The sequence below is a fragment of the Poeciliopsis prolifica genome, unplaced genomic scaffold, assembly GCF_027474105.1.
Source record: "Poeciliopsis prolifica strain line A6 unplaced genomic scaffold, Auburn_PproV2 SCAFFOLD012, whole genome shotgun sequence".
NCBI lineage: Eukaryota > Metazoa > Chordata > Actinopteri > Cyprinodontiformes > Poeciliidae > Poeciliopsis > Poeciliopsis prolifica.
Window position 1 is genome coordinate 11,075,860 of NW_026562387.1, and position 12,427 is coordinate 11,088,286.

At 37.9% G+C, this 12,427-nt stretch overlaps 1 protein-coding gene across 2 annotated transcripts in view; it reads right to left on the reverse strand.

Annotated features, from left to right (window-relative positions):
• The window catches only part of arfgef1 (ADP-ribosylation factor guanine nucleotide-exchange factor 1 (brefeldin A-inhibited)), a 49,864-nt gene that overhangs the window by 26,844 nt on the left and 10,593 nt on the right, over positions 1-12,427 (reverse strand). For both annotated transcript variants that reach the window (XM_055037795.1, XM_055037794.1), the window contains exons 2-5: positions 5,545-5,575; positions 2,171-2,327; positions 899-1,045; positions 186-365 (exon numbers count right to left, since the gene is read on the reverse strand). In XM_055037795.1, coding sequence (XP_054893770.1) covers positions 186-365; positions 899-1,045; positions 2,171-2,327; positions 5,545-5,575 — 515 coding nt within the window. The remainder of the gene's footprint in view (positions 1-185; positions 366-898; positions 1,046-2,170; positions 2,328-5,544; positions 5,576-12,427) is intronic.

The following is a 12,427-nucleotide window of genomic DNA, read 5'->3' on the forward strand; positions in this document are numbered from 1 at the left end:
TGTATTATAATCCAAACTTATTTAAATCCTTATACAGCATGGCGTCTACCTATGAATAAACTTCTACAACTCATTTCAACTTAAAAATAGCAATTTTCAGAGACTGTGACTCAAGAGAGATGCTGTGTGTTGACAGAAACACAACAATAAGGTTTTTTTAGTCTTTCTAGAGCATTTGAACGTACTGCTTGGTTCTCCATGCGTGCAAAGATGACGTTGAGCATCTGCGTGAGCGTGGCCTTCGCCGTTGTCTGGTTGATGAGGTTCTTGCTCGCCAGGTAGATGTTATAACAGGTGCGGACGGCTTGCAATACGGTGCCTTCGTGGATTTCTATGTGCTGGGAGGTGACTGCTGTCAGCAGAGCCTACAGTGGAAAAGGAAAGACAGGAAGTGTGAGCTGAACTGAAATCTTTGATAGCCTGTCTGATACATTTCAAGTATGTGTTTCCAGTATTCTGCAGCATGTAAAGCAACATGAAGAGTGGCATAGTGGAAACATCAAACTGCAGATGTAACACATACGCTTTCAAAAGACAAAAAAAAAAAAAAAAAAAAAACCAAACAAACTGTAAGCATTTAGATCTATTCTGTTTATTAAAACAGAAGCTGCCTCTCTAATTTGTAGAGGCAATATGACAAATTATATATATTTGATATCCAAAGAAACAGTGAAATGTGCTGAGTCACCCAAATATAAATCTCAAATACAACAGTCTTTGTGAAAAGGAAGACATGTTTCATGTCCTCCAGGTTGTGCAATGACAAAACTAGCTTAAAATTTGCTGTTGACTTTTAGCGAAAGAAACTCAGTTTGCACAATCTGAACAGCTCAGCTCTGTCCACGAGTTTGAGTGTCTGCGTAATGAACCGAGATGATGGAGAGTAAAACGATGGAACCTTAATAATCTGTAGCTGCACGCCTTCGTCGGTCTGCGGCCCCTGAAAACACGCGCAGATGGTCTCGATGATCCTGTCGATGAGCTTCTTTCCTGGTGCTGTGCTGTCTGGAGCGCTGCCCGTCAGGTGGCCGTACGCTATCAGCTTCTGCAAGTCACAGAAACACACTGATATGTAAAAGCATTAGCAGCACAGTTTGATAAACCTCAGAGCAGGCCTTGATGGTCTTCATTGTTTTGACATCTACTGTAAGGAATAAATAAATAAATAATACCTGAACCCCATTTTTGTTTTAAATTGTTGTCCAGGTAGAACTCAATGTGTCCACGTTTTAAGGTGGTCCTCCGTTATTATATCCACTTTATGCGTTGCACCGGTGGCAGCAAGGCGATGAAGGTTCATAGTGTATTCTTGTCTGTGAATGCCTGCATACCTTAGTTATTCTTTAACATCCTACTGTAATTAATTTAATCGACAAAATTGGGTGTCTTACTCAAAAAATGATTAGTAAGCACATTAAAACTGGTTTTGGCAGCTTTGAAACAGGCTAATAACAAGCCTCTGGATGGGGCCAGCTATCAACCCTGTTGAAAATTTATGGATGTCCTGAGAAGTAGACATATTCAGCCTCAGCACTTCCTCCGTATCTTTCTGCACAGTGTGCCAAAAATGGTTAATTGAAGGCCAGTCCTCATAAATATGACAGTGATCAGCGTTACTTGCTGAACAGTCTCCCACATTTAGCAAACTACTTGGCCAAATTTTCTTCCCAGGTAATTATCTATTTTTTAACATTACCTTCACACCCAATCTTTCGATAATTTCACTGTTTATCCCACATGGCTTTAATATGTATTATTTAATTATCTTCGAGATCAGCTTCTAACTGCAATTTATTTTTGTATTCAGGCCTAGATAATGCCTCCGTTTCCCTATTTTGTAATTTCCTCCATTAAGGCCTTATCCAAAGGTAGCTATTAAAATCCTAGTTTAGCAGACCTTATTGGTCCTTCAGTTGTTTCAAGCCCTTTATTTCTTTCCAACTCGGCAACTCCAACAGCATGTTTGAGTCTGTCCCAAGACATGAACCTTCTGTCTGATTTGCTTGTCAGAAAGATTAATCCTATGCTATCCATTGCAAGACTCTGTGAAACATCAAGGTTTTATTTTGCAAGCAAACACAAAAGACAAATACCAAATTGGGGATTTTGATCTTTTTCCGAGTGGAATCCTAGATAATCATCATGGTTTAGAGGACCTCTTAGCACTGACCTGTAAACAGTCGAGTGAGGTGATGACGATGCGAGGACATTTTGATTGACATGCTAGCTCGAACGGCAAGAAGTACTTGTCGGCCTCGATGAAGTTTGTCTTGGATTTGATGGGTGGTAACGTGCTGGAGCCAGATTTGCCGTCTTCACTTGGTGGACTAGGAGAGGAAAGAAAAGAGTAAATACAAGGGGGTGGAGGGGGAAACATAGATCACTCAGTTCAATCTGTCAACTTGAGACAAGAAGAAGGGTTCAAAATCAGTCTGACACCCTCGCACTTCTCTTGACATCCATGCATGGCTAACAGAGCATGAAAAATTAAGTGCCAGGGATGTTATGTTTCACCATACAGAAGCACTGCTTTCTGTTTCAACGCCGCAGCAGGATGCTAAGCATGGCCTTTTGGTAATTTGGATTTAGATTGACACTATGTGTTTATGATGCTAAATATTTTGCTTCTGAAATTTGAAAGAGCAGCAACACAGATAAAGACAAGGGCTGCTGGTTTCCCAGACACTGCTGCCACACCCACTGCACAAGCTGGAGAAAGAGGAAAAACAGACAACGGGTGATCACTACAGAGGGAGGCTGGGATGGAGGCAGATTGATAAAAAAAAGAGAGGAGGTTACATTGTTTATGTCTTGGCAATGAAAAGAGGTGACTTCAGCCCGATTCAGAGGGACGACCTCACCGAGTGCAGCAGGGCACAATCATAGGGGGCAGGAAAATACGAGGGGAGAGGAGGAATCGAGCATGAGAGCAGGATGAAATTACAATAGTAAAAATTCGGAGTGGTTCAATCATTCCCCTTAGATGTCAGGGTGTTTCTGTACCTGGCCAACATAGACAACAGCTACATGTTGTATATGCAGCTATCAAGACCATAAAAGGTTCACAGTCTGCATCAATGATACATCCTGTTAATTAATACTTTTTCTCGCTGTGGCTTGGTGAATATTTTGCCATCTCCAGATAAAGCTGATGTTCAAGTTTCAATTCTTTGTGCCAGCCAGAGATGCCTGGCTGCTGACTGTGCATTTTCCTTTGCTTACTCAGCTTATTTTAAGTGAATAAATGTTAGAAATCCTTTCAGTTTGGGACTTTTAGATTCACTAGAGGAAAAGTGTAAAATAAACTTGAATTGTGATTCTAGCGATCTGAGAGGAAATCTCCTTGCTGGACTATTTTCACATTTCAGAACACACATCATCTGACACGAGACATAGATTATTTAACATATTATGAGGTATAACAGCAGGTAATAATAAAGCATCTAGAAGCACAATAAGCTGCTAAGCAATATATTTTGTACAAGCGAAGAAATACAGTTCAGGGTAAATCAATTTTAGCTACTGGAGGGACATTATAGAAAATAGAGTGAGAATTAGTTTTCCTGTGATACCAATGCAACTACAATAGAAATAAAGTTTTTTTTGTTTTGTGAATAAATATTTTTGTGGTTTTTGATTGCTTGTTTTATTTTTCGTCATATTCTTTGAGAAAAGTGCTGAATAAACTTTACTAATATCAATCTTAACCCCACATAGCAAAGAGCAACAGATTTTAAACTTCTGTGTATCAGTAAACACCAATCTGCTTCATAAACATACAGTGAGTAATGTCATTTCCTATCAAAGAAAAAAATAGTCAGGCTCTCTTTGTGATTTCATTCAAGCAGCTGTGATCAGTGGTCTGCCTCCTGCAAAGCGGGCTGCAGGTTGTCAACAACCTGCCGTATGGCGAGGATATTTAAACGTTGAGAAGCTTTCTATTAAGAAACCAGACCAACCTTACTCTGGCTTTCCAGTAACAGCGATCTATAATCCCATTTAAGAGCACCAACACTGGAAGCGTTTACTTTTTGGGCTGAAAACAATCTGGTCTGTTGCATCATATGGTTTCACTATAGATAGGCGAAAAATACTTCAATTTGGGGGGAAAAAATTAATAAAAAGATAACTCATGTATTGAAAACTCAAGAGTGAGTTTCAGTGCTTTTTTATTGCCAAAATATTTTTCTTAAAACCAGGGAAGTTGTTTTTTTTCTGTCATGCATTAGCAAAAAGGGCCGTGCTGGGAAACCGGCGGACTGCAGGCTGGTGAAACGAGCAAATAGTCCAACAAATGAACCGGCTGATATGAGCTTGTTGTACTCGTTTCCCTCAATGAAGAAAAATAAAAATGATATTCTACACTAAGCACTTGAAAAATTTAATAAAATTCAGTAGCTCCTTATTCTATATTTTGTCCTGAACTATACAAGTAATTGTTACATTTTTAACTATAATAAATTTGCAGGCTTGGGTACCATTATTGCTTTTGTTTTTTAAAGCAAATCCTTATTCATATTACTTTTAGTTTGACATTTTTTGTGTAAAGACAGTTATGTTATGACAAACAAGATATTTTACCTTTATTTGCAACCAATAACTTGTATTAATTGACACTTCTCAACTGAAATTGGAAGATTGAGGATATTAAACAAATTAAATTTAATTCTGTACCCAACACTTCCTTATTGAAGGTCTGAGATATGATGATGTTTTGAACCATTTAATAAAAAATTCAAAGGAAGAAAAAATTGTGATAAAAACAGCGCACAAGCAAAAGCAATAAGAGAAACTTTATTTTGATTTTTAGCCCAAATAATCAATAATTCATAGAAATACACATACATTCTATCATCCTGTGTGTACTGAAACTATATACCAGAGCTTTCCTTTTTAAATTGAATTATTTTGAATTAATTTGATATTCTAATTTATTTAGATCCAATTCTACGCACCAAGAAAAGTACACTTGAACTAGCAGGACTGAGGCCAAAAGCAGCAGCTTTTCTGCAAATGGGGTGAGACCTTCCACATGTTTATTCCATCCGACTTCAACTGTGAAAATTTGGTGAAACCTGGAGGATTAGTGGATGACACGGAGCGTATTGGGGACAAAAATCAAGGGAGAAATGGTGTGTCAGAAGGGAGAAAAAAAATTAAAGGTTGGGAAAAAAAACTTGGCAGGGAGAGCAGATGATGTGGGGGCTGCATTACATTCCAGGGTCGATGTTACTTAGCAATTCCTTTCAGGAGCAAAGCACAAATAAATACAGGCCAAAAAACCCATCGGCAATAGGCAGGGGTTCATAAAGGAAACTAATAATGACCAAACAAAGGGGTTATTGGGAAAAAAGCCCAGAGAAAAGAACCAAATCAGTGGGGGCAGAGCAACAAATGCCTGGTCACACACACAGAGCATTATGATCCCCTTTACAAGCCTGAACAATGAAGAACAGCAACAGAGAGGCTTGCAAATGAGCCATGAATGCAGCACCTAGTCAAGCACAAATAAACAGAAAATCCATCAAATGACCAAAGGCTTACCTTAACTTCTCTGATTCCGCCTTAATTTCCTCTGAAAGAGAAGAAAAGAAAAAGTAGAACTTAATCATATTGCAACATTTAACTAAAAGGTAGCTTTTTTTTGTAAAACATAAACTTTCTCTGAGGTAAAACAATAGAAAAAACACATTTTGATGCACAAATTAAAGTTAGTAAATGCCATGTAGCTGTCAAGATGTCTCATTTACAACACCACGACAGGCAGGACCCATTCTACCCCCAGAACCTTGATAATATATCGCCTCAGCAGCTGCACAGTGCCAAAAATACAATCATTATTCATTCTGCATCATGTCTCAGCGATGGGCCAACGTTGTGTTTATTTCACAGATCTTCAGGCAGCAAAGGAATTGAATGAAGTCACTGAAAACTGCGAAAACAGATATAGAAGAGCAGAAAGCCACACAAAGGGAAGGATGAGAGAGAGGGAAAGAGACAAAAATAGAAAGCTGATTGGTACTAGACATTAAAGGGGCCTTCAGCTATAGAGTGTTTAAAAGCACGGATACAATTGGCTGCGTTCTCACAGAATTGCACCTGCCTGTGGTTGCTGGGAAAACCTTGGTCACAATTATTTCACTGCTGCAAGGCTAACAGTCTTTTCAGTGGACTCTATTTGGAGACAATATTTTAGCTTTTAACATCTTGTGGAAATAAATTAAAGCTGGTTTCAAACATTTTTCACAGCAATTAACTTTGTGTTTGTGGGTCAGCCACGAAAAGAAGAGGTTGCGATCTGGAGCTGTGCCAAATTCATTACATACAGTCATAACCAAAAAATGGACTGAATTGGACAGACTCTTGGGTCTGATCTCTCCACTTTTAGTTTTGCATTAAGTATGTTCCCTAAAATATCCAAAATAATATAATTAAAATCAGTATAGTTACTAAATAATCCATCTGAATCTCAGATTGTGATTTAGGGATGAAATTTCATCAGAAATTAAATATTTATAGTCAGAAGCTATCCAAAAAGTCGGAGTGTTTGTGCATATAAAGTTCTTAAAGGAGTCCTTCACCTTTAAGAAAATTTGTCTAAATCCTTTTATGTGAGTCATTTACTTATGGAGGCGATAAATAATGAAACTGATAAACGTATATTCATGGGATTTAAAACATTTGACTGATCAATCTGAGAATATTTTACCCTGAACATTTACTGCTGCTGAAGTAAAAGAAAGCATTGGAACCAAAACAAATTACTTCCTCTACAGCTGACAGACTAGCAAGTCAGTGTTTATGAGGCTTAATGGAGACAAACAAGAACAGTGAGATGAGAGATACAAAATGTGAAGATGAAGAGATTTAGTAGCGGATGTGCTAAATCCTAACAGGAATAACAAAACAACAGTTTTTTGGACTTCATAATGTTCTTTCCTGTTGAACATTTGCTCAGGCTGAATAGCTGATGAAGCCAGAAGTGTCATGTAAAAGTCTCAAGGTATCCACAGCATTTGATTACCCAGTAGTCTAAAAAAGATGATGAAGCTTGGAGGGAAACTAAAATGCATGGCAAGTTACAATTATGAGTAGAGTAAAAATAAAATAAACATGTTTCCATCACATCTTACTACTGTTGACGCGACGAGTGGCAATGTTGAAAAGTGGGAAGTTGGAAGTTCTTAGTTTCTAACAGCATTTTGAAGCAAGCCACCTTCCTATGATGTTGTATCGATGCACTTTTATGGATACAGGTACAAGTGCACACTGTATCCGACAGGTACCTGATGCCTCATGCCATCTTTCTCACTTTAGCGTGTCACTTCAACAGAAAATATTTTAGAGCTCCATGAGGAACGAGTAAAGCCGTTAAACCTTGAATCTTCTCATTAGTATGTTGCTTTCCCATTTTACCCTGACTTTGACCCAGATTCCAACATTAGATGATGGTGATACATCAAATGAGTGGAAAAGTCAATAGGGCAAACGCCCGTTTACTCTGGAGTAATTTTAGGCTTTCCCTCAATTATTGGTGGGCGATTACATGTGGAGAGCTCCTTTTTCTGAGCTGCACTGCAACTTCGAAAGACAGGGCTTGTATTAAGCAGCAGTATCCACGCAATCCTCACTGACCACAGTTAATCCGGACACTTCAGCATGAGCCCATATGCCTTTAGGTTGTCATCTAAATACAGCACTAAAGCTGCCTCATGCTGTCTCTGCTGTGTTGTTCAGTGAATGCAATTTCCAGGCAAGGGAAGGGTAGTGAAGAAGGAGAAAAGAAGAGATGGTAATAGCTGGGATAACTAGAAAATGATCACATATTTCAGTCCAGCCTAGAGTATTAACAGGCCCCCAATGGGGAAAGAAAACATTTCCTGAATTTCAGAAATGAGTCATTTCAATCAGCAAGACTGAGATGGAAACCTTTTTCACTTCTAGCCACATATATAACCAAATCTGTTTATTTTATTATAACCTCAGTGGCAGATGTATTAAAGCCAACACACCAGCAAACTTCCCTCAGAAACTAAACAAAGTCTGATATACGAGCCTGAGACTTCAGGAGGGTCTGTGAAAAATACATGAGATGATCTGCACCTCAGCCTGGAGTCGGCTTGGACAAAATATCCAATTGCCAGGATTACAGCGGACAGCTGTAATATAGCGTTTAACTGGAAAAAGAGGAATGAAAAACACGAGATAAGAAGATTATCAGTTGCATGTCTTTGTTAAGATGAACGAATCCCTATTAGATGACTAACAATACTGAGTAATAAAAGCATGACAACCTCCAAGCTTAAACAGACAACTGGGTGGCGAGTATAGCGCCTCGACATCTCATACAGAGAGGGAAAAAACACAGCAACATCACAGTCTTTCCTCTCAACCTGATGGGTTTCTACCCTGCCCTGTCTAATATGTGTTTCAATAGGGACTTATGAATGATCCCCCTTCACCAAGCTTACTGTGAGCTACAAACAAAAGCTGATCAGAGTCTTAGATATCAGCAGCACAAACGCACAGTCAGCCTCTTGGCATGCAAATACACACCTGTAATAGATAAAGGTGGCGAATTAGCACTAAAACTGAGCCAAAGGTTAGAAGTTGGATTCAAGGAGAATCGGTGGTTAAACTCCAAAGCTAAACATTGGTTAAGACTAGTATATGAACTTCTGCTCCTGGATTCACATTTTGAGCCATTTATACTTGCTTGTTTGTGCCAGTGAGTGAATGCAAACAAGATCTGAAGAAATGGTGGGCGTTAATATTCATGGAGTCTTCGTCAAACAAACACAGTGCAAGACACGTTATTTGTAACGTTACAACCATAAATTTCCATCCATTTAAAATTTTTTGAAGAAAGGGCAAAACAATGTCACATTTATAAAAAACAGTCATCCGATCTGTCTCAAGCTAAAGGCTAATACACAGAGCAACAGATAAGGGCTGAACGACTTCAGAAAATATGCAATTCTAGTACCGTTGTTGAAAATTGTTCCGTTGATTCTGATCAGATCACATTTTTCAGACTCTTTATTCACCATAAGACAGTGGTAAAAAAAAAAAAGCCTCTCGTTAGCTTTAGCATCTCAGTCACTGGAGATCTACATCAGGTATGGGCAAATATGGCACTGAATGCATAAAACTTGGAATATTGTAAACACCCAAATATTGCATCCTAATATTTCTTTCTGTGCATTGATATTTCAACATAAATTTTGATTTATAATATTATATGGCTCTAGAATAGCCCAAAACTGCAGATTTAAATTGTGGATTGGAAGCTAAATAATATGTTCTTCTAAAACCCTGATACATGTGGCATGCATTTATATTCAACCATGTTACCCCTAAATAAAGTCTAATGCAACTATATAAAGATTATGGCTTCATATAAGAAAGCATCATCTTCTTATATGAAGATGATGATGCCCTGATGAGATAAAACTCAACTTGAACTTTTTGGAAGTTCAATTTGGAAGAGAATGACGATGCTCCCAGCTTCGGGAGCCGATGCTGGAAGAAAATGTAACAGGCTGGAAAACTTGACACTCAGAGTATTCAAGTTTGATGAGACAAGATGTTATATACACAGCCAGAGCTACAATACTGTGGTTTAGATAAATGTGTTTTCTTTTGATCTTTTACATAAAATCTCAATAAAACTGGAGTTACAAAAGTTTCTAGTTGCAAATATGACAATATGAAAAGGTTTCACAGTTATTATCCTTTTGCAAAGAATTGTAAGAGTAAATCATTTGTCCAGATGGTTTCAGTTACACCTTTTGTTAAGCAACACCACTTCCAATACGAGAAGAAAGGCAGACAGCTTTCATCATGCATCACATCAAAGTGCTCAGAGTGACCTGCTGCAGCCAAGAGCAGTTTAAAGACTTACTCTGGTCTCCCTGCTCCTAAGCCCCACCCTGCCGGAGAGCTGTGACAAAGCATTCTTCAGCCCTCAGAGGGAGCAGTAAAGAAACCTGCAGGGAGTGTCTGCCATGGCTACAACTCCACACAATCACTGACGCTTGACTTACTGGTCCTACACACTCCTCAGGCGTGCTTGGGTTCATGGAATGTGTTGTGTAACATTGGATTATTCAAATGTAATCCCATCTGTCATTTCAGATGACTGCAAGCAGCATCCAGGTTCTGTTTGCATAAAACCGATGGAAATGGGAGTTAAAATTTAAATTGGTTTGTGAAGTTTGGAGCCAAGATGTGAGGTTCTAAAAACTGTTCTGAGAATAATAGTAATCAATTGCTGGTGAAAGGAGATTTCAGCAGGTGGTGAAAAATGAAAAAGTGAAGAAACACAAAGTTACATAAAATCCTGTTTAAAATGAAGAACTGAACCAGGAGCCGGCTCAGCTTGATGTCATGCAAATTTAAAGTTCGGCATCTTTTCTCCTGTAAACAAATCTATAGCTATGACCCTAACCTCCTGTTAACAAATCTAAAATGTCTTAGATGTTCCTGCTGGTTTAACAGCTATGAAAAACACTTTTGAAGATCCTAATTATATTTTAAAGCTACATATTTTACTGCAGACACAAGCATAAGACTGTGAATATTTCAGCCAACAAACAGCACCAGACATGATGTGCCTGTACTAAGACTTTACAACGACACAGCAAAGAATTTTGCTGTGTCGTTTCAAGGAGGTTTTTATCTTTACTTGCAGAACAAAACAAGAAGAGCTCCCTGTGGAGAGAACACAGAGTAAGTTAACATTTAACTGGACATTTGGGGTTCTCAGACTGGTCTGGTTTGTCTTTACTTGTTAATATCTTATCAGATATTTTGTAGCTTAGGGTCTGTTCATACGACAGGTCAGCCAAAATAACAAAACAAGTAGATGAACTGAGAAAAAAAATCTCAGTCTTAAAAATAAAAGTCTTAAAGAAAACATGATATGCTTTGGATTTCCCCACTATGGCCCTAAAAGCAAAGCAGTTTAAATGAGAGATGTAGTACGTGTTCAGGCTGCGGGACATTAGAAGAGGACATTTGTCAAAGCACAGAAGCTGTGTGTCCATTTGCTGCTGCGTCATAATGCAAGAAAAATGAAATATGCATGGGGTGATTTGAGGTTCTGAAACATGGGCTCCATTGCTCACCCTTTATCTGGTTGTGCAGAACACACTCAATCCCATGATATACAAACAATGGCTTTCTGTGGATAACCCAAAGCCATTTACTTAACGAGCTTTAATGTTCCTTGTGTGTGGTTTGGGAGAGGAAGTTGCAGAAACATGAAAGTAATGGATAAAAATTAGAGACTCACTGATCACAGATTTTGTAAAGCTCCACTTGTCTGCACCAATTATATAGATTATTCTAAAATGTTAAAGACACACTTTAACTTTGTTTTCTTTAATTGATAACAGATTTATTGAATATATATATATTTATGAAAGCCATCTCAAAATTTTTATTGCCTGAACATCTACAAATTCAGCAAGATGATCTCGGTTCAGAGACAGAGGTCTATTAATAAAACCTGACTGCAAAGAATAGCATCATCTCTCACTTATTCCGCTATAAAGCCAATTATAGCTCACTGACTTATCTTCTAAACACTTGAGGTAAGCCTCTAGGTGTTAAAGACAATAAATATTATTTATGATATCAAAAATAACTTGATTATCAATTCAATAATTCTGGAGCAGCTTTTCTGTTGTGACTGATCTATAATTATGTAGATTAGAAGAGGAGGTGGAGTTTGATCACCAACTAAGCAGGTAACTACAGATTTTTTTGGATTTGATGAAAAATAATGAGCGCCACTGCTCTCACATACCTTGCATACCACATTCGCACATTGTTGCTACTGAAATAAAGTAACTTGACTAAAATATTGCAGTATTTACTAGTATATAATCTCACAGTGCACAATGAATTTGCTTCACTCACCACAATATGCTGGATGCTTGAAACTGAATAACAGCTTATAATCATCACGTAAAACCAGATGATTAATTGTCTGACTATCCTGGCATAGAACATTAAAACATATTCCCCTGATGGTCAGTTGATATTTTTATGTAAAAACAAACAAACAAGACTGTGACATCATTGACCCAGTCATAAGCAAAAAACTGAATTGCGTAACAATGACTTTAGCAAAGCATTCAGAGGGAAATAAATTAGACAAAATCGAATTATTTTGATATATTTTAGACTCATTGAAATGTTTTTTAATAGGAGACAGTGTGACAGCAGCTTTACAATTAGAGCAAGAAGCCGTTGCTAAATCCAGAGTAGAGCTAAATAAATGTTTCTCATAGGAGTAGTTTGTGGCTCTTAGCATGTACGTGTACAAATTTTCAACCATTTCAAACAGGAAATTAAGTCCTTCTGAACAATGTTGACACCTTCCTATAAAGCAATGATGAGTTGACAAATTTCTACCTTT